The sequence below is a fragment of the Symphalangus syndactylus genome, chromosome 1 (genome assembly GCF_028878055.3).
Source record: "Symphalangus syndactylus isolate Jambi chromosome 1, NHGRI_mSymSyn1-v2.1_pri, whole genome shotgun sequence".
NCBI lineage: Eukaryota > Metazoa > Chordata > Mammalia > Primates > Hylobatidae > Symphalangus > Symphalangus syndactylus.
This window is the reverse complement of record NC_072423.2, coordinates 63,756,936-63,780,272: the sequence shown is the minus strand read 5'-3', so window position 1 is coordinate 63,780,272 and position 23,337 is coordinate 63,756,936. Positions and strand designations below refer to the sequence as shown.

Here is a 23,337-nt window from a genome sequence, read left to right as displayed (position 1 = left end):
CGCCACTGCACTCCAGCCTGGGCGACAGAGCAAGACTCCATCTGAAAAAAATATATATATACTATCTTCGAATATATTTCCTGAATTCTTAACATGGGGTATGTGTCTCCTTTTTAACTGTATTTTTTTCTGATTAGGTAAATAATGAAATTGGAAAATGTTTCAAAAATATGGAAAATGAAGAAGAGAAAATCTCCCATAATACTGTCACCTGCAAGATAACTATTATTAACATTTTGGAATATAACTCTCCCTCACCTGGTTGTGTGATATATGTGTTTTTCTCTTCAACAGTCACAAATAATTAGTAAAAGCTATTTCGTATTTGTTTTTTTTTTTTTTTTTTTTTGAGATGGAGTCTCGCTTTGTCGCCCAGGCTGGAGTGCAGTGGCGCAATCTCAGCTCACTGCAAGCTCCGCCTCCCAGGTTCACACCATTCTCCTGCCTCAGCCTCCCGAGTAGCTGGGACTACAGGTGCCCGCCACCACACCCAGCTAATTTTTTGTATTTTTAGTAGAGACGGGGTTTCACTGTGATAGCCAGGATGATCTTGATCTCCTGACCTTGTGATCCGCCCGCCTTGGCCTCCCAAAACAGGCATGAGCCACTGTGCCCAGCCTGTAATTTTTTTTATTTAATACATTGTGAATTTTTACTAATAATTTTTTAATGCCAAAAGGAAAATATGAGGTGACTTTTTCTCCCTTGTATTTCTTGACCTTTATTCAACAATATTGACAAAAAAAAAAATTTTTTTTTTTTTTTTGAGTCAGAGTCTTGCTTTTTCTCCCTTGTATTTCTTGACCTTTATTCAACAATATTGACAAAAAAAAAAAAAATTTTTTTTTTTGAGTCGGAGTCTTGCTCTGTCCCCCAGGCTGGAATGCAGTGGCATGATCTCAGCTCACTGCAACCTCCACCTCCCGGGTTCAAGCAATTCTTCTGCCTCAGCCTCCCGAGTAGCTGGGACTACAAGCGAGCACCACCACACCCGGCTAATTTTTGTATTTTTTTAGTAGAGATGGGGTTTACCATATTGGCCAGGCTGGTCTCGAACTCCTGACCTCATGATCCTGTCGCCGCAGCCTCCCAGAGTGCTTGGATTACAGGCATGAGCCACTGCGCCCTGCCAATATTGACAAATAAATTTTGATGAATTTAATTTTTCATCAAAAATATTATTGAACACTATAGGTGATATGCTGTGCTGAGCAAAGCAGCTGCAAAGTTGCTTCAGGTATAATTCTACCCCTTGGTATTGGACTAGAGTTCATATTTTGACCATAATAAATTAAAACAAGGTCAGCTTCTTCAATAAGTTCCCTTAGCATGAGTTTAAAATTGGCAGATTTTTACAGAATTGCAATCTGAAGAAAATGGTGGTATAACATGATTTCAGCCTATGTAAGAATATGTTAAAGGTATAATAACATCATTAATCTAGTTGATTTTCACAGTATTTGCCAAGTCAGTTCCTTAAATCTTCATAAAAGTCTTGGAATTCCAAAGAAGGAAATCTCTTTTAGTGGATGAAAAATACTTTGTTTTGTTTCATAGGTTAAGAGCAGGATTATGTGATCGCTGTGCAGTAACTGAAGAACATATGCGGAAAAAACAGCAAGAGTTTGAAAATATCCGGCAGCAGAATCTTAAACTTATTACAGAACTTAGTGAGTTTCCTTTCTTCATTTATTATTTAAAGTATATAATGTATTGTTGTTAAGACCTATTAGTAAATTGGTTGTAATTAAATGGATGGTTTACATGTATTTTTCCTTATTTAGTAAAAGTTCAAATGTCCTTTTTTGTACTTTTTGTAGATTTAATCTCATGCTTAATTTAGTAAGAAATAGGGTACAAAAACGTTGTGCAAATAGTGTCCACATTGGTCTTAAGTCATCAGTTTTAAGACAAGAAGCAGGTGGTGTTTTTTGTTTTTTTTGGACGTGTCCATATTTGCTGCTTTGGTTTTATCTTTATTTCATGTAACCTTAATACTTAGTAAAGTTAAATACAAAGTGGACAATTTATTGTTCTACACTTGTTTTCTCTCTTGGTATTTATGACACACTGTTTTCATAAGTATACTATTTTCAGCTTATTCTCCTTACCTATTGAGTGTAGAGTTTTTCTGCATTCTTAGCTGCCTTCTTTTATTCTTTTAATACTTCTGTTAACCTTATTCTCTTATAACTATTTATTTCTTTTGGTGACCATTACTTGGATTTCCCATAAGCAACTCACAATCAATTTATTCAAAATATAATTAATTATCTTCTTTTCCAAACTAACTCTGTCTTCTATTTTTTTCTGTTAATTATATTGCTATCCTCTGGTTATTCAAGCAAGAATATTGAATATATGCTCATTGTTTTTAAAAGAGGTAAGAAAGAATATAGCTTTATTCTGCTCCCAGAGGTAACTACTGTTAATAGTCTGATACATATCTGTCCAGGTCTAGGTTTTTCTGTCTCTGTCCCTTGTTAGACTCCGCTTCCCTCCCTTCTCTTTTGAATTTTAATGGGATCATACCATACTTTGTGTTCTAATGTGTTATTTCACTTTAGACTATGTCTTGGAAGTCTTTACATGTTAATATGTCTATAGATTCTGTGGTGTATATGGGTGAACGTGTGCATACATTTATTTAGGAATGTAAGAATATTATCAATGAGTAGAAAATTGTTACATCTCAATAAATATGTAGTTGTTCCTTGTCATCTGTAGGGTATTGGTTCCAGGACCCTGACACATACCAAAATCCTTGGATGTTCAAGTACCTTATATAAAGTCAAATAGTATTTGCATATAACCTACCCACATTCTCCTGCATACTTTAAATAATCTCTAGATTCCTTATAATACCAAGGAACGCATCACTTCATTTGTGTGAATTAAATGTAGTATTCGGTGTCTGGCAAATTCAAGTTTTGCTTTTTGGAACTTTGTAGAATTTTTTTTTCCCAAATGTTTCCCATCCACAGATTTAGAACTCACAGATATAGAAGGCCAACTGTAGTTGAGATCCATAGTCATATTATTGTTAGTACTACTGGAAATAATCTCCAATAATGTCTACATATCTAATAGCTTTCCAGCAACTTTATCTAAAATAGAGCCAAAAACTCCAAGCAAGCAAAAAAGCTTGTCTAGGTGTTAAAGTATAAGACAACGTTTTTTTAAATGGCTGCATTGTATGCCATAGTATAGGTGTCAATTTTTTAGCTATTGTCACTTTAATGGACTGCTCAACTTTTTGTTTGAATGTTTGAGAATTTTTTTCTTACATCCTCTTCAGATTTGGGCAAAAATGTATTAATATTCAATCTGGTGGGTGAAGAATGATACCTTTTTAAAATTGGCATTCCCTGTTACTGTTCCAGTCAGGTATTATTTTATATGATCGTCTTCTTGGGTGAATGGCTTATTTATTCTTTGCCCAGTCTCAAATTGCCCTATTTGCTGTTTGTATTTTTTAATTTAGTGAATAACTAAGAGTTATTTATATATTATGGAAGGATTATTACACTTTGGTAGATATACTGTGCATATATTTTCTATCTTGCTATTACCTGTTGACTTCATTTTATAACTACTTGACAAGTGGAAGTTTTGTATATTTTCTTACCTTGTTTAGGAAGGCTTTCTCTATCCCCAAGAATATAAAAATATTCTCCAATTTTTGTACATATGATATATATATATATATATACACACACACACACACACACAGACATAAATTTGCATATTTAATCCATCTGGAATTTTTAACATGGAATGTGAAGTAGAAATTTACCATCTTTAGAGTTTGCAGGCATTCATCCTCAAGCTTATTGTCTCATCGTCAGAAGATGGCAGGTTTTTTCAGGCCTCGTGACTGCATTCATACAAGAAGGAAGAAGCAGCAGCAAAAGGCTGAAATGAGCATGCCAGGAGAGTCTTTAAAAAAAAAAAAAAAGCTTCTTTGAACACCTACCCAATAACTTTTGCTTCAGTCTCACTAGCCAGGAACCACCCTGACCCTCCAACTCACTCCATTATTGGAAGATAACTAAGGATTTCCGACATCTTTCATTAGCTTTATTTTGCTGCAGATTGTCTAGGTAAAAATATTTGCAAATAGTGACAACTTCATCTTTTCTTTCGATTATTTTTAGGTTCTTTGGGTGATTGTTTTTCTTTACATACGTTATTGGCCTAAGGGACTTTAAAATACTGTCCAGAATAGCAGTTGATACATAAGGGAAGACTAGACTATATTACATTTAAGTGTGCTGTGGCCTTCTAGTAGATACGTGAAATTAAGTTATGGATATTTCCTTCTGTGCCTCTTTTGCTAAGTTTTGCTTAATTGTGAATTTATAAAACTATTAACATCTGTTCGTATAGTGAGTTTTACTGATAACTTTTCTAGGGTGAACCAATGTTTAATTTCTCTCTTTTTTTTTTGAGACGGAGTCTCACACTGCCACCTAGGCTGGAGTGCAGTGGCGTCATCTCTGCTCACTGCAACCTCTGCCTCCCAGGTTCAAGCAGTTCTCCTGCCTCAACCTCCCAAGTAGCTGGGATTACAGGCGCCCACCTCCACGCCCAGCTAATTTTTTGTATTTTTAGTAGAGACGCGGTTTCACTATGTTGGCCAGTCTGGTCTTGAACTCCCGACCTTGTGATCTGCTCACCTCGGCCTCCCAAAGTGCTGGGATTACAGTTGTGAGCCACCGTGCCTGGCCCCAGTGTTTAATTTCTAAAACAGACAGGCTTGATATGTTAATGTTTTAATTGGGGAACATACATTTAAATCATCATTTTGTTCATTCAGTTTTTCTGCTATCAAGGTTCTGTTACGATCTAAAGAATTAGGGCAGGCGCGGTGGCTCACGCCTGTAATCCCAGCACTTTGGGAAGCTGAGGCAGGTGGATCACGAGGTCAGGAGTTCAAGACCAGCCTGGCCAAGATGGTGAAACCCCGTCTCTACTAAAAAAAATACAAAAATTAGCCGGGCATGGTGGCAGGCACCTGTAATCCCACCTACTCAGAAGGCTGAAACAGAGAATTGCTTGAACCCGGGAGGCGGAGATTGCAGTGAGCCAAGATGGCGCCACTGCACTCCAGCCTCGGCGACAGAGCGAGACTCCCTCTCAAAAAAAAAAAGATCGAAGAATTAGCTGGGATGCTTTGAATCATGTTTATATATATATATATATATATTTTTTTTTTTTTTTTTTTTTTTTTTAAGAGATGGATTCTTGCTCTGTCCCCCAGGCTGGAGTGCAGTGATGCTATCTCAGCTCACTGCAACCTCTGTCTCCTGGGTTCAAGCAATTCTCCTGCCTCAGCCTCCCCAGTAGCTGGGATTATAGGCACGTGCGACCACGCCTCACTAATTTTTGTATTTTTAGTAGAGATGGGGTTTTGCCATGTTGGCCAGGCTGGCCTCGAACTCCTGACCTCAGTTGATCCGCCTTACTTGCATTTTTAAAGTTAATATCTTAATTCTCTTCTGAATAATGCAAGAATTTTAAAGCACTGAACTATGATCTTCTCCACTTACATGCAGCTTTTGCCCAGTATTTCATTTCTGTATAGTTTTGGAGTTTTTTAGCCCTACATGCTAGATACTTTTTTAAAAAATTACCTTTAAGTAAAATTACCTTTTAATTAGCCCAAGGGAGAATCCTTGCTTTGCTGATAGTAAATCTTACAGGGACCCTACTCCAATGACTGAAAATGGGAGGGAAAGACCTTGCTAGAGAGCTTTTCCGTATGGATAGTTCGTCTTCTGAGCATGAAAGTGCCTTCTCTCATGTCTACTTTAAGTTACTTGGGAGCACTGCTCTGATTTTCTTGTCTCGGTATTTATTAATGACTCCTATGTCAAAACTTTTAGAGATCTATCCTCATGACTTTAGCCTAAGGCAACTATTAGGCACCCTTTATTTACCCATTTAGCAATTTGTGGGCCATGTTGCCTCTGATACTAGAATTAGTATGAGATTCTGCTAAGAAAACTCCCTTTTTTAAAGGCCCTTTTTCATTGGATTTTACCATCAATCTGAGCCTATTTTTAAATAATTCAGATTTTTTTTTTTTTTTTTGAGACGAAGTCTCGCTCTGTCGCCCAGGCTGGAGTGCAGTGGCGCAATCTCGGCTCACTGCAAGCTCCGCCTCCCGGGTTCACGCCATTCTCCTGCCTCAGCCTCTCCGAGTAGCTGGGACTACAGGCGCCCACCACCACACCTGGCTAATTTTTTTGTATTTTTAGTAGAGACGGGGTTTCACCGTGGTCTCGATCTCCTGACCTCGTGATCCGCCCACCTCGGCCTCCCAAAGTGCTGGGATTACAAGTGTGAGCCACCGCGCCCGGCCCAGAAATTTTTTATAGTCCTGATCTGTTAGTGACACCCTTTCTGGCTTTTTAATATTGCAGTAGACTTATTTTAGAGTGTTGGTCATGTTATTTGGATTTGGAGAGGGAAAATCAAGTAAACCATCTTAATCAGAAATCTAAGGTCATCTTTGACTTCTGTCAACCCTACAAAGGATGAGTTGCCAAATACTACGATTCTGCCTCTGTTACAGTTCTTCTACTGGTCTTTACTTCCTATTTATCCACCTCTACATAGGTCCAGATACTCATTTCTTTTAATGACTACCTGACTTTTTGTCTTGTCAATACTTTCTTCTCACATTGGTATATGCTATATGTACTAACAAATCAGTCTTCCCATCATTCATCTATGAAAAATGATTCCTGGTAATCTATAAGATAAAGTTTTAATTTCTTAACCTGCTATTGAAAGCTTTCTACCATTTATTATACTCAAGTCTTTGTTCCACTGATTCTCTCTGTAGAATAGTCTCCTGTCCAGCTCAGTTGCCATTTTTTTGATGAATGCCTTCCTGATCTTCTCAAGGGCCCAAAGTAACGTCTTCCTACTTGGAAATTTCCTTAGTACTTTATTTGTACTTCTAGATTGCCCTTGTCATTTTTAAACCTATAAAACACGTTTATGTAATATCTTGTCTCCTTTGTTAGACTGCACATTGCTTTAGGTCACTGTCTATATCTTAATTTTTTTGGATCCTCCACAAAAGTAGTTGAATAACCTCACATGTAGGTAGTCCAGAAAATTTACTCAGTGTAAGAAAATATGTTTAGATTTATAAACCACTAAATTATTAACAAATTTGAGAATACGATTAACCTTCTTTGGTAAAAGTTCATTGTATTTACTGTGACCTGATTTCTGGGATCTACTTCTTTTACTAAAACACATGCTTAACCAGTGACATCATACTAAGCATTGATGAGAGTTTTATGCTGGTTCCAGTAGAAGTTACAGCCCAAAACTGGATCTCTGCTTTGTAAATTAAATAAATACAGATAGGAAAATTTGGTGGAGATTCAAACAAACAGATAATGCTTCAATGGATATATTTAAGTTACTGATACCATAATTTATGAAACCTAGAGTATGACTAGGAAGAAAATTCGATTTGATAAATGTGCTTGTTACAAAAATTACACTGATAATCAGCGTTTTTGGTGTTTTTTTTTTTTTTTTTTTTTTTTTTGAGACTCTCCACCACCCAGGCTAGAGTGCAGTGGCACTATTTTGGCTCACTACAACCTCCGCCTGCCAGGCTCAAGTGATTCTCCTGCCTCCACCTCGAATAGCTGGGATTACAGGAATGCGCCACCACGTCCGGCTGATTTTTGTGTTTTTAGTAGAGACGGGGTTTCACCATGGTGGCCAGGCTGGTCTCGAACTCCTCACCTCAAGTGATCCACCCACCTCAGCCTTTGAGTGCTGGGATTACAGCTGTGAGCCACCGCGCCCGGCCTATTTTATTTTTATGATCAAATTAATTTCAAGATAGAGACTCTTGCTAAAATGGTATTTGAAATTAGTAGGACTGAGTAACCAGATGGAATGCTTTCTTGTCCTCAGTATGAATAATTATACTCCCTAGTACATGAAGTACTCTCTTTTGCCTGCAAGCATTACATAAAATTATCAGTTAATCAGTTACATGGAACTGGCACGGTGTGAGATGTAGTACTCCCTACCTAGTAACGAATTAGTTTTGCACACTAGTGTTAACCCTGAATAAACATTATGATTTAGAATTAGAAGTACTAATTTCTTCATACATGCTGACATATTTTATTTGAAAGCCTGACATAAATGTTAATATAAATATATTATTTGCCTTCTTTTTCACATTGTTTTTAAGTGAATGAAAGGAATACTCTACAGGAAGAAAATAAAAAGCTTTCTGAACAACTCCAGCAGAAAATTGAGTAAGTATTTTCCCCCGGCCTTGTTCTTTTATTTTACTTAGCTATACAAACCATGAAGATACTGTAAGAGTTGCAGATTTCATTTTAAAAATTATGAAGTGTTCTGCAGTTAAAAAATACAATCACTACATTCTTGTGTTTTGAGAGTATAGTGTGAATGCATCTCTTAGATTAGTGCTGGAAGAAAGTGTCAACATTGTAATTAAAACATTTTAATTTTTATAATGATTTATTATAAATAATACATTATTAAAATACTTATATTTCAAACAGATGTTTGAGTTTGGTTAGCTCCCTTCCAGCCCTGTCCCAGAAGCTTCATAAGGGCAAACTGAATAAGTGTTTCCTCTTATATAGTACTCAGGCCTGTAGAACTTCTTTCTTCCTTTATTTTTTTCGCTTTTCTCCCCATTTCTCTTAAAGAATAAAACCAGTAACTTTTATCTTGTGTGCCACTTCCTCTTGTGTTTTATGTTTATTATTTCTAATTCTCACTGTGACTTTGCAAAGTAGTTTTATTATCCCCACTTTACAAATGGGGAAACCAAAGGTCACAAGGTCAAATACCTTGCCTATCATCTTACAGCTAGTAGGTAATAGGACTGTCACTCAGACCCATATTTTTTCTGAAAAGCCTCTTCTTTCCATTATCCAACAGTGTCTCAAAAAAAGAATATTTTTCTAGATATGATCTGACTGATGCAGAGCAGAGCAGAGATATGACTGACTTTTAGTTCCCATTTATATAAAGCTTATATACTATTTTTGAAAACTTAGGATTCAGGATAATCCTAATGGCATTACAGCATTCCTAAAGATCCTGTTGCGTTTAAATAGACATCTACAAAAACTTCAGTAAAACTATGTAGATGTAACATTATTTTGGCTTAGAATAGTTATGTTTGGATGAACACATCTCACAAGTAGAATTATCATTCTTACCAGTATACTTTTAGGATAATGGATATCCAATAGAATTCTGATATTCCTCCCATATGATCGATCTACTGAATACTGATAGCCAAAGGGAATTTTGAGGAGAGATAATAGTCAGATGAGGAAAGGAACCTATGAGATGAAACTGATGTTATAAAATGTTTATAAGAAAACGTCAACACTTTCTAATTTTAATAATGCTGTATAATGAAGAGAGAACACAGGACACAGATCCACAGTCTGTTACATACAATTCCAAAACCCAAAAGGTTGTTTTTGAAATGTTATTCACAACCTAACCTCACTGCAATGGCAGAATGCTGTTTATAGTTTTTATCCCACTTCATGTTAGTATTCATATGTTTTGCTGTGAAAATATCAATGTGTTTGATTATAGGATGATGCTTCAGACTCCACTGGAGCTGTTATGTAATTATGTATATATGTTCTGTATTACTGTATTACTTTCATTTTTTAAAAAATCTGAATTTGGAATCCTGTCTGGTTTTAGATAAGTGATTGTTGACCTACATTAATTTATGGGAAGTGATTATGTATGTACGTAGCTTATGGTATTTTGAACACATCAGCCTTGATCTTTATGAGTACTAAAGGGATGAGATACCAAGTGTGTAGAAGTTAACACAGAATTAGACAGACGATTGCCTCAAAAACCAATGTGTATAAGTTAGGTTGAAACTGTATCGTGTCATTTGCTTGGTAGAAATATGAATTCTAGGCCGGGTGTGGTGGCTCACGCTTGTAATCCCAGCACTTTGGGAGGCCGAGGCGGGCGGATCACGAGGTCAGGAGATCGAGACCATGGTGAAACCCCGTCTCTACTAAAAAATACAAAAAATTAGCCGGGCGTGGTGGCGGGCGCCTGTAGTCCCAGCTACTCGGAGAGACTGAGGCAGGAGAATGGCGTGAACCCGGGAGGCGGAGCTTGCAGTGAGCCGAGATTGCGCCACTGCACTCCAGCCTGGGCGACAGAGTGAGACTCCGTCTCAAAAAAAAAAAAGAAATACGAATTCTAATTAGTTTAGAATTTATTTTTAGTGTTCTCAAGCACATTTTTCCTGTTGAAACTCATATTTTAGAAAAGAAGTGAAGGTTAAAGTTTGAAATTACAGGAAAGAGCAATCATATAGATGAGCTTAAGGCATGTATGTTTATTTAGGACATGCTTAGTCAAAAGAGTATAGGAGATGATCTGATTTTGTCTTTTATTCTGTTCTGAAATTTAAGATAGTTGTGATTCTCATGAACCAACTTCTTTTGTAGCTTGGTCGCAAAGAAATTGCATTTTGCTCAGCAGTTTTGTTTTGTTTTGTTTTGTTTTGTTTTGTTTTGTTTTGTTTTGTTTTGTTTTTAAAAAAGCAAGTATCATCTTGTAAAGGCAACCTAATTTTCTCTGATCACCTAAACCACTGTCATATTATGCTATTTGTGCCTGAAATTCCCCTGAACTTTAGAAGAAAATATTATTTGACTTCTGCTTGTTAAATGCAGTAACTCTAACTCCTCTGAGCTAGTTTTGATGTTACAGATGGCTTATATGATCGGGCGGTTATTAGTGACACCAAAATTATTTAGTAAAATTTTGCCACTATAAAGTTAAAAATGTGTATAAAGCTAGGTATTGAGGTTATCATCTCTTCGTTTTAGAAAATAGATGTGATAGGTCAGTGAAAGTCCAGGGAGTCTATACATGTAAGAGTTCAAAGGACTGTAGAATTCATTTCATTCAACCCTCTTCTAAATTGAATTCCTTATATAGCTTCTTTAACAAATAGCTATTGTTTGAACACGTCTAGTAGAAGTTTACTGTTTCCCAAGCCTGTTTAAATTTAGTGAGACAAAATTATTAGAAAATTCTAAGTTTATAGAAATTACACTGCTTATAAGTTACATTTCTTGATTATGACTTTGCCTTCCAGGACCATCTTAAGCAAGTCTATTCTCCTATGCTGCTTGATGTCTCTTTTGATACATGAAGACAGCTATCATGGCCCTCCTGAGTCTTGTTTTCTCTAGAGTCAATATCCTCTGTTCATTAACTGTGGCATTAAATATCCTCTGTTCATTCATGTGACATTACTTCAACTCTTCAAACTGTGAATTTTAAAAAACGTTTTAGTTTGTCAATATCTGAATTAAGAAATCAATATTCTAGGTATAGCCCGATCAGTGGAGCAGTACTGCCACCTCCCCTACAATGGCTATAACATTACTTCGTTAAGTTTAAATTATGTTTTAACTGGAAATGTTAAGTTCTTCAGAGTAGAAAAGGAAAAAAGCTGAATATTTAAAACTTTTTTACAGACTCATGAAGGGAAACCCCAGATCCATAATTATAAGTCTTTGGGGAACAAACCAACTAAAACAGTTTTGACAGGAGTTTAAGAGGGAGCAGGGGTCCACAAATCAAACAGCTCAAGCCATCAGAAGGAAAAGTGAAAGGACAAATGTACATAATTAATTTAACCAAAAGCTGTGGCATGAACTCTTTCTCTCAGAAAATCAGTGAGACTAATGTTTTAAAGAATGAACTTGGTTAACGTGTGGAGTTTTGTTTTTTCCTTTTATGACAGAGGAAGACAAAGCCAGCACTCATTTACTTAGTTTGGGCACCTCTAGTTAGAGCTAGTTTTGTTTTTTGTTTGTTTGTTTTTTCCTTATGTGATCCCAGCTCCTTCCACATTGATTCTGCCAGGAAATCAGTTGCTTCTCGTGACTCATTCATGTTTCAGGTTGAATTTTTATGACTAATAGGCAAGCAGGCTGTGACGTGATTAGTTAAAGCTAGGTCAGATAGCTTTCACACTCCATTAATTTATAAGCCTTTCTCATATGACTTTAACTCACTGTTTTTCCAGAATAAGAGAATTACAGGAAGAGATTAAAAATTAGATACCAGATCTATTGCACAGAATGGTGACTTAATAAATAATGATTGTATATTTCAAAATTGCCAAGTTGATTTTAAATGTTTTTTACTACAAAAAAAAGATAAGTATGTGAAGTGATAGATGTTAATTAGCTTGATTTAATCATTCTACAGTGTAAACATGTATCAAAACATTTTGTTGAACCCAGTAAGTAGATACAATTATTATTTGTCAATTAAAAATAAAATTTGGCTGGGCACAGTGGCTCATGCCTGTAGTCTCAGCACTTTGGGAGGCCAAGGTGGGCAGATCACTTGAGATGAGGAGTTTGAGACCAGCCTGGGCAACATGGTAAAACCTCGTCTCCATTAAAAATACAAAAACTAGCCAGGTGTGGTTGCACGCGCACCTGTAGTCCCAGCTACTCGGGAGGCTGAGACACAAGAATCACTTGAACCTGGCAGTGGTTGCAGTGAGCTGAGATTGCACCACTGCACTCCAGCCGGGGCAACTGAAAGAGACTCCGTCTCAAAAACCTAAACTAAAATTTTAAATAATTTTATGTTTATTTTATTTTATGTTTATTTTATTTATTTAAAATTTAAAAAATTTTAAATAATTAGACATTAGCTCTAAAGATTGTTCCTTGGTATAAAATGTAGGATTAAAGCCTACAAATAATATTGGCATCATTCAGGAAATTAAAGTGTAAATCTTTGTTGGGAAAAATTAGTCTTTGTCTTCCAATTAATGTGTCTTAAAAGTCTCTGTTGGTCATAGTTCATACAGTTCTCACTATATAAGCTTTTATTTGGAAATAGTATTGCAAGTTGATATGAGTCTAATAGGACAGACTGATTTGGTCATGTAAAGCCTAGATGTCTGACAGAGTGGTAACAATTGGTTGGCAAATAAGGTCAGTAATGGTTTGACATGGGAAAGTCAATTAACTTTATTTTTACTCAACACTCACAATGGAATTCAAACCCAATCTTTCAGTTACAATTGATCCTGAATTGAGTTGGGCAAGAACATATGCCTAGATCCACACAAATTTATTCTCTAGTAGAATCTGGGAATGTCTTATATTCACTCAACAAATGTTTATGCCATACCTACTATATGTCTACTGTGGTAGGCTCTTGTGATTCATCAGTGAACCAAAGATCCTATCCTCTTAGAACTTACATTCTAACAAGTGAGCAATAGATACAATAAATAAATTGCAGCTGGGCGCCGTGGTTCACGCCTGTAATCTCAGCGCTTTGGGAGGCCCGAGACAGGTGGATCACTTGAGGTCCGGAGTTTGGGACCAGCCTGGCCAACATGGTAAAACGCTGTCTCTACTAAAAATACAAAAATTAGCCAGTCATGGTGTTGCGTGCCTGTAATCCCACCTACTCGGGAGGCTGAGGCACGAGAATCACTACAACCCAGGAGGCAGAGATTGTAGTGAGCTGAGATTGCACCACTGCACTCCAGCCTGGGCAATAGAGCAAAACTCAGACTCAAAAAAAAATCTAAATAAATAAAAACGAGTAAATTGCATACTATGTTAGAAAGCAGTAAATGCTGTGGATAAAGTTTATAGAGCAGAATAACAGGGAACAGGAGTACTAGGGTGTGTGAAGGGAGGTTGCAATTTTAAACAGTAAAATTTTAAACAGTAAAATTCCAGCAGACTTGAAGGAGATTAGAGAGATAATTAGCTATGTAGATATCTGGGGATGAGCATTCCAAGCAGGTGGAACAATTGGAGCGAAGAACCTAAGGTGGGAGTATGCTTGGTGTGTTTGGGGAACCTCAAGGAAGAGAGTGTGGCAGGAGTAGAGTATAATAGGAAAAAAGGTCAGAGAGGAAATATGGGAGGGGCACCATCAGGTCATGTAGGATCTTCATGGATCAAAGGACTTTGGCTTGTGTTCTCAGTGAAATGAGCAGATGTGACAGGGTTTTAATGAGATTTCATCCATATGACTGAAGTCTTTTTGGGTTTTTTTTTTGGAGACAGGGTCTCACTGTGTTGCCAAGGCTGGAGTGGGGTGGCATGATCATAGCTCACTGCAGCCTCGACTTCCTGGGCTCAGGCAACCCTCCCACCTCACCCTCCCAAGTGGCTGAGACTACAGGCGTGTGCCACCACGCCTGGCAAATTTTTTAGTATATTTTTTTTGTAGCAATAGGGTTTTGCCTGGGCCTTCCAAAGTGCTGGAATTGCAGGTGTGAGCCGCTATGCCTGGCCCGACTTAGGTCTTTTTTTTTTTTTTTTTTTTTTTTTTTTTTTGAGACAGAGTCTCGCTGTATTGCCCAGGCTGGAGTGCAGTGGCACGGTCTCAGCTCACTGCAAGCTCTGCTTCCTGGGTTCATGCCATTCTCCTGCCACAGCCTCCTGAGTAGCTGGGACTACAGGCACCTGCCACCACGCCCGGCTAATTTTTTGTATTTTTAGTAGAGACAGAGTTTCACTGTGTTAGCCAGGATGGTCTCGATCTCCTGACCTCGTGATCCGCCCACCTCAGCCTCCGAAAGTGCTGGGATTACATGTGTGAGCCACCACGCCCAGCCCCAACTTATGTCTTAATAGGACTCTTGTGACTGTTGTTGAGAGTAGACATAAGGGGGCCTAGATAAAAGCAGTAACAGAAACTCAAATTTTGAAGCCTTCTTGTAGACTATGGATAACACATTTGGTTAACAATGTGTTATTGTTAGGGTCCGACTGCTGAGATTTAAATCCTGACTCTGTTACTATTTTAGTAAATGACTTCTATATCTTCATTTCCTCATTTGTGAAATGAAAGTAGTAATACCTCATAGAGTTGTGATAATTAAACTCATAATTTAAATAGTGCCAGGCAATGTAAACACATAATAAAAATTGGTTATCGGTGTTAGTGTTCTCATCCTGTATTTGTCAATCATGCTAATTCTACTACCACGATGTTTAATGTTCTTTCCTTTCCATATGTACTTAAAATATTCTAGTTCAGACCACAGACAGAGTGGCTTGCCTGGACTATTATAGCCACTGTCTAATTGATTTCCTTGCCTCCTGTCCTTCTGTCCCAATCTTGCACAATACTGTTAGATTGTCACATTATATCTAAGCTCTAAAACCTTAATTTCTTTCCTCTTGCTTTCTACATTATGTGCACACTTAGCTCATGGCTCTCGTTCATGTAATTCCAGCTTTCCCTTCTCCAACATAAGTACACAGTACTACATGCCTTTCCTCAGACTGTGGGTTCTCTCCTGATCTTGTCTGCAATTTGAAATACTTTTAATTTCACCTGAAGTGCTATTGACTATACTTTCTACTTCATTTCTCACATAGTATTCCCCACTGGGGTACTGTAATTATTCGTGTACTTATCTACTTAGGTTTGGAACATTAGATGCAAGGGATTACATCCCTTAGAGCTTCATGTTTGTGTTCTACTGTAACTCCATGCCATGTAGTAAATGTTTTAATACTCATTGAATTGCTTTTCTTTCCATTGTCATTCTTCTCTAGGAATGATCAACAGCATCAAGCAGCTGAGCTTGAATGTGAGGAAGATGTTATTCCAGATTCACCGATAACAGCCTTCTCATTTTCTGGTGTTAACCGGCTACGAAGAAAGGAGAACCCCCATGTCCGATACACAGAACAAACACATACTAAAGTGGAGCACTCTGTGTGTGCAGATGGTAAGAGTTGGAGTTGTATTTTATTTCTCTGGTTTTGTAAACCAGTGTTCATCTACTAGTTTTTATGTTATTCAATCTAGTGGTAAGAAGATAGTCACTATTCCGGTATCCCATGGTACAACTATGAGTTTAACTTCTATTCGTAAAGTGACTGAGAAGGCATTGTCTGCGCGTGTTACGTATAGATACGTGTCGTCTATATGACATGTAAATATACCATATTTTATAAATGTAGTAAATAGTTTCTTTTTCCTTTTTATTTTAAAAATATTCCTATGTGTGGCTGGGCGCGGTGGCTCACGCTTGTAATCCCAGCACTTTGGGAGGCCGAGGTGGGTGGATCACGAGGTCAGGGGATCGAGACCACGGTGAAACCTCGTCTCTACTAAAAATACAAAAAAAAAATTAGCCGGGCATGGTGGCGGGCACCTGTAGTCCCAGCTACTCGGAGAGGCTGAGGCAGGAGAATGGCGTGAACCCGGGAGGCGGAGCTTGCAGTGAGCCGAGATTGTGCCACTGCACTCCAGCCTAGGCGACAGAGCGAGACCCTGTCTCAAAAAAAAAAAAAAAATTCCTATGTGTATATATCCAAGTGGGATAGAAGGAAAAAGGAAAGGAACTTAATTTCTACCTCCTGTGTACCAGGTATTATGCTGAGTGATTTGCATGTATTATTGCTATGTTTTAATTCTCGTAACAGGCTTGTGAGATAACTATCAGCTCTTTTGTTTTATAGATAAGGAAAGATAGTTTAGAAAGATTAAATAACTCACTCAAGGTCAGCTATTATGTAGATGAGTCAAAATTCAAATGCAGATCTTCTTAGCTGTGAACTTTCCTACTCTCCAGGTCTTGCCACATGGGTACTTCTGCCATTGGAGCTGTCTGTAACTGGCTATTTTTATTTGTTGTAATTTGTAGGAGTTAGTGGTAATCAAGAAATGGTGTTATAATGTGTCCACTTTGTGGCTTTTCAGTGGCATGTTTCTAATTCCAGCCTAGTTTATCATTTCTGCTAAATGCTTTAAAACTGTCTTTTCACATAGTCCCAAAATTTGTTATGTGTCATGGTACAAATATTACTTTTAGTATTAATCTAAAGCAAACAGTAAAGACTTTAATTTTTAACCTAAACTATTTGCAACAAGGAAAGCATGGGGGGCGGGGGATATATACGTAGTACTATATTTGTATAATACAAATAAATTGTTGACAGTAAATATGCCTTTAAACAAATAAGCAGATCTTATTCTTAGATGTTGGAACATTGACAATTTTGCCACATTTTATAAGCGTTTGTATCACCATCTAGTGGAAAACAAAAGAACTGTTAAAAATCCTACACTTAAATAGGAGCTAAGTTAAAATGCAAAATCATAGATCTAAAATGAATATCCATTGACTTTTTAGTTTGCTATCAGACAGGACATGAATCATTAAAGATAATCACTGCATAATTTAGATCAGGTTTAAATTCACAAATAAGAGTATCTAGAAAACAATTTCATATTAGGAAAGGCTTTTGTAACCAATGTAAATGCTTCTGGTTTATTCTTTGTATGAAAGCAGCATGTAACTATTTAGAAATTTAATTCACTTGCATTAACCTTGTTCTGATCATTTTTTACTTGGAATCTGAAATTTGGTTTTAAGATGTACGATAACTTTGAGCCATACAAATGATTTTAAAATAATTTTAAGGCTGGGCATGGTGGCTCACACCTGTAATCTCAGCACTTTGGGAGGCCAAGGTGGGCGGATCACGAGGTCAGGAGATCAAGACTATCCTGGCTAACATGGTGAAACCCTGTCTGTACTAAAAATATAAAAAATTAGCTGGGTGTGGTGGCACACGTGTGCAGTCCCGGCTACTCGAGAGGCTGAAGCAGGAGAATCGCTTGAACCCTGGAGGCGGAGGTTGCAGTGAGCCGAGATCATGCCACGCCACTGCACTCCAGCCTGGGTGACAGAGCGAGATTCCATCTCAAAAAAATAATAATAATAATTTTAAATGCTTTAATGACTAGTCCTGTTCTCTAACTTCCCTTGCTTGCTTATTTTAAGATTTATAATGCTTTGTAATATTACTCTCAAGTTATAAATAGTAAAACCATTTCACTTTACTTCGTCCTTATTTTGGTTTTCTTTGAGCTAAATCTTTAAATATTGGAGTGATTTCTGATAAAGCATGCTTCAGAGTTTCCTTCCCGAAAATAAAAACTCTAAAACAAAGATCATGGAGATAAATGATACAGTATACATTAGATTGATCATTCATTTGTTTATTGATTGATTATTTGAGATAGGGTCTCACTCTGTCATCCAGAGTGGAGTACTGTGGTGTGATCTGTAGCTTACTACAGCCTGGAACTTTTAGGCTCAAGAGAGCCTCCTGCCTCAGCCTCCCAAGGTGCTGAGATTACAGTCATGAGCCACTGTGCCCAGTCCAGTATACCTTTTTAAATTAACCTGCTGATTTGTAACAAATAGAAAAGTAACACCAAAATGTTACTACTCTAGGCAATTTGGGTTAGAAGAAGCTGTCTGTTCTAGTCCCCTCTCTCCCAATGTCTTAGCTTAAACAGCTTTGTTTCTTAGTGAAATTAAAGGAGTTTACTTCTTAGAATACGATAATTATGTCAATAAAACAGTAGTTATATTGTAGTTAAATACAGATGATACATAAAAATTTTAAATATGAATAAATAAAAATAATTCGATAATACTTTTCATCATCATTGTTTATTATGTAATCTCTTATTTTTTTCTCCCCTTAGAATTGAGAAAAGTTTCCAAGTCTTCAACTCATCCACAACATAATCCTAATGAAAATGAAATCCTAGTAGCTGACACTTATGACCAAAGTCAATCTCCAATGGCCAGTAAGCAAGATACTGAGATTACTTTACAAGTTTAAAATTGTGGTTATTGGTGGGTAACAGTGACCCACAGTCTAACTTAGACAATATTTTAAAGGTATTTTCCATATGATTTTGTTTATATTACTAGTTTACTATCTTTTTCATATTGGAAAGTAATGTTATCCTATTCATATAAATATCCCTAATCATATTAATATAAATTACTCATAATTTTAAGTAAGGAAGGCTTTACTGTGATTTACTTATTTGTTCAACAAATATTGAAGCATCTATTGTATACCAGGCACTGAATAAAACAAAGCCCTTGTCCTCATGGAGCTTATGATCTAGTTGAGGGAGAAATAAAATTTATGTCAGATAGAAGCAAGTGCTCTGACGAAAAGTAAAGCAAGGTAAGAAGGGATATTAGAAAGCCTCACTTGTAAAGTGACGTTTGCATAGGGACTGAGGGAGGGAAGTGAGTCACGTGGCTATCTGGGAGAAGGGCACCCACGCAGAGAGATTAGCAAGCCCAGAGGCCTTGCAGTGAAGATGCCATTTGGTTTGTTTGAGGAACATTAAGGAACCCTGTGTGGCTGGAGCAGAGTGAGTAAAGGGGAGATTGGTTTGGACAACAGGAAAAATAGAGTTACCATTTACTGAGATGGAAGAGACTGGGAGCCACAGGTGTATAGGTTGGGGTGGGGGTGGGTAGAAATTAGAAGTTTGGTTTCAGGAATATTCTATTTGAAATGCAAACTCAACATTCAAGTACAGTTTGGATTCATGAGTAGATGTGAGTTAGAATTTAGAGAAGTTGAGGATGGAGACACATATGGAAGTCATCAGCATGTAGATGGCATCTAAGCCATGAAACTAGATGAGATTACCAAGCAAGTGATAATAGATGGGGATGAGAAGAAGTCCAAGTGTTGAGCCTTGGGGAACTTCATTATGTAAAGCCATGATTTTCAACTTTTCTTTTGTTGAAGAACCCCCACCCCAGCATTTTTAGACATTTCCCCCCTCCCCGCAATCCCTTCCCTGCTGGAATTTTATTACTGCAGACCTACTGTATATCTGTTTAGGTGATGTGTGTATGCACGTATGTCTGTGCTTTATACGTAGTAAGGTTTTTTTTGCTCCCCCCTGCCCCGAACCATTTTTCACCCCCTTAGAGAAAATATTGTAGCTGTTGAGGTTGTGAAAATGAGTAGGAACCAACAAAACAGAGAAGGAGCTGCCAATGAGATAGGAAAACTAAAAATCATATCCTTTAAGCCAAGTGGAGAGAGGACGAAGGGGTGATCAACTGTGTTTAACAATGCTAATAAGTCAAGTAAGATGAAGACTTCTTAGAATTGACCATGGGATTTGGTTACATAGAGATCATTGAATGTTAAACTAGTAACATGATAAAAATTGTTAAGGTGTAATGGTGACCATCTGAGATATGTCTCATGTTCAAAGGAAACTAAGGACAGAGAAAGTGGAAAGAGCACACACAAACAAGTACTCCCAGACATTTTACAGTAAAGAGGAGGAGAGAACAGGACAGTGGCTAAAGAAGAACATTGGTCGAGGGAGGATTTTTTCAAGATGGAATATTATAGCATGATCAGCATTTATTTATGTTGATAGGATGATCAAGTAAAGAGGAGAAAATTAGTAATTCTGGAGAAAGAGGGAACAATTGCTACATCCTTAAAAAGGTCAGAGGAGAGATGAGATCCAGAGCCCAGTTGGGAGGGTTGGTCAAGGTTAGTCACTTATTCATTTTATAATAGTGTAAAAGTTACATTCTGAAAGCTACAAATCATTTTATATTAACGTGTGTCTGTTTGTCTGTCCATGAGTATGTGTGCATGTGCATGGAGGCTCAGGGTCCAGCAAAGGGTGCTAGGGATACAACACGGAGTGTGGCAGATCCTTGCTTCTCAGCTCTCTAGAACCAATTCTCCTCTGCTGCTGCCAGGTCTTTGCTCCATTATTTGTCCTATCTTCCTTATACAGTATCTGCAGCTTCTTTGCTGGCTTATTCTTAAATATATACACATATATGTTATCTTCCATCTTTAAAAAATAACCCCCCTTTTAATAATCTCCACCTTTAGCTAAGCTTCTCTTCAGAGGTGAAAAAGTATTAATAGTCTGTACTCAATGTCTCTACTTTCCTAATTCCCATTCACTCCAACTCACTGTAGCATGGATTCTACTCCCTAACCCCCACCTGCAAGAGAGGAAGAGAGAGCAAGAGAGAGGGAAGGGGGAGGGAAGGAGGAAGGGAGGAGAGAGAAAAGTGCTAGAGGAGTGGGGTACAGGGGAAGGGAGGGAGGGAGACTTACAGGGATTGAAGAGAGGAGAATGCATTCACAAACCCTTTCTTACTCCTTACACTGGAACTGATTCTGACTGTAAACGTCATCAGTGTTGCTGTTCTCCAAAATATATGGTACTGTGCCTGTTCTCTCTATTTATTTATTTATTTATCTATTTATTTATTTATTTATTTATTTATTGAGACAGGGTCTCTCCCTGTCACCCAGGCTGGAGTGCAGTGGCACAAACACAACTCACTGCAGCCTCGACCACCCAGGCTCAAGTGATCCTCCCACCTCAGCCCCTCAAGTAGCTGAGACTACAAACACACATCACCATGTCTGGCTGATATTTGTATTTTTGTAGAACAGTGTTTCACCATGTTGCCAAGGCTGGTCTCGCTCTCCTAGGCTCAAGTGATCCACCTGCTTCGGCCTGCCAAAGTGTTGGGATTACAGGCGTGAACCACTGTACCCAGCTTCACTTTCTATCTCTTCCTGGAGGCATGTCACCTATAGTCAATAGTCTTCTCTGACTCATACACTAATAAATCCCAAACCTGTATCTCTGTCCAACTTTTTTCCTGGATGCCCAGTCAATGTATCCACCTTCTGTTGGATACCTCTACAGGGATATCCTTCAACTTCAGCATGTCTACAGTTGACACTTAACCTGTCAAACCAACTCTTTATCCTTGCATTTGCAATCTCAGTGAATGACACTATACATGCCTCTTTGAGTCATCCTAGATTTCTGCTTCATCTGTTTTTGCTAAACAGCCTCTAAATCTTACTGATTCCACCTCCTACATATCTGTTTTACATATTCTTCTGTGCCCCATTATACTAGTTTAGGCTACTAGCATCTCTCATCAAGACAACATGTTCTAGTAATCTAATTAGTCCTCTTGCCTATTAGTGATTGCTTCTTGCCTAATGAGTGTGTCACAGCCACTAATACCTTTTCAGCCCACACACTGCATTTGTTTTATTTAAAACTCTTAGATATCTCTTCATTGTCTACAGGATAAATTTGAAACTCCTTAGCATAATCTGACCCCTAACCAACCTAACTGGGTTCATGTCCTACCCCCATCTTCTGCAGTTTGACTTCTAGCAGTCAAACCACGAGTAGTTCCCCGAACAAGCAATTTTGTTTCACATATCTAGACTCTTAATTATACCTAGAATTCTATTTTCTGTCCCCAGTCCAGTTAACTTGCCATATTCTTCCTTCTCTCGAGTCAGCTTAGGCATCACTTGTAACTTTCCTTAATTTCCCAAAAGAGATTTAGGAGTCCTTATTCTGTGTTTAAATCACCCCTTTTATGTACCTTTATTATAATGTTTATCACATTCTGTTGCAGTTCTCTTATTACCTTTCAACTGTATAAGCTCCTTGAGAACAAGAACTTTCTTTTTTCATCTAGTGCTTAGCACAATACCTGGAACATAATGAGTGCTCCATAAATATTTGAGTTAACCTTTATAAAATACTAGAACATAGGTGATTTATGAATATGTGTTAGCTTAACCTGAAACATGCAGTGCTGACAACCTCTCCTACAAAGTATGTTTTCATGAAAGATACTGTAAATATAGTTTGATATTCATGCTGTAACATAAGTCACAGTAATTCCACTGTAAATCCATTTTAAGATTTTTTTCTCTAGTGGCAATAAGAAAAATTATCTACCTATTGCATTCAGTTCATTTAGGAAAAACATAAAATTTACTTGAAAAATTTTAGCACGCATAGACCTGCAACTTATTGCCATTTGTGGTAGGTATTTTGGACTTTTTGCACAGAATTTTAAAATGTGTCTAGTGCCATCCCATGAAGTGTGAGCCTTTTCCTTCCTCTTTTGTCATTTTAATATGTCTAGCTTCTACAGTTTTGTAAAATTGGCTTTATTATTTATTAAAATGGTTTATTATTTATTCTTAGAAACACATGGAACAAGCAGCTATACCCCTGAGAAGTCATCTTTTAATTTAGCTACAGTTGTTGCTGAAACACTTGGACTTGGTGTTCAGGAAGAATCTGTAAGTAATTGTTTAGTTTGGCAATAACGTGAATTAATTTTATGTAAAAAGACATAAAATTAATTAATTAAAACCTAAAAAGAAGTCAGTTCTTAGAGAATTAAGCAAGAGAATTATTTTATCTAAAGATCTTGGGTAAAGGCCTGAAACAAAACTTACATTGTTAGAAAGTCCTATTTCTGTTGTCCAGCCCAGCAGTCTCAGAAATCTAGAATCTAGAATTCTTGAGATACAGGTTGAGTCAAAATTTAGGGGAGTAATTATGGCATAGAGATTTTGTCAACTTTCT

General features: G+C 37.4%; 1 protein-coding gene across 16 annotated transcripts in view; it reads left to right on the top strand.

The window, feature by feature from the left end:
- The window catches only part of RBBP8 (RB binding protein 8, endonuclease), a 96,636-nt gene that overhangs the window by 35,207 nt on the left and 38,092 nt on the right, over window positions 1-23,337 (top strand). For all 16 annotated transcript variants that reach the window (XM_055236345.2, XM_063615020.1, XM_055236337.1 and 13 more), the window contains exons 5-9: window positions 1,558-1,670; window positions 8,240-8,306; window positions 15,648-15,823; window positions 18,601-18,705; window positions 22,951-23,048. In XM_055236345.2, the coding sequence (XP_055092320.1) occupies window positions 1,558-1,670; window positions 8,240-8,306; window positions 15,648-15,823; window positions 18,601-18,705; window positions 22,951-23,048 (559 nt within the window). The remainder of the gene's footprint in view (window positions 1-1,557; window positions 1,671-8,239; window positions 8,307-15,647; window positions 15,824-18,600; window positions 18,706-22,950; window positions 23,049-23,337) is intronic.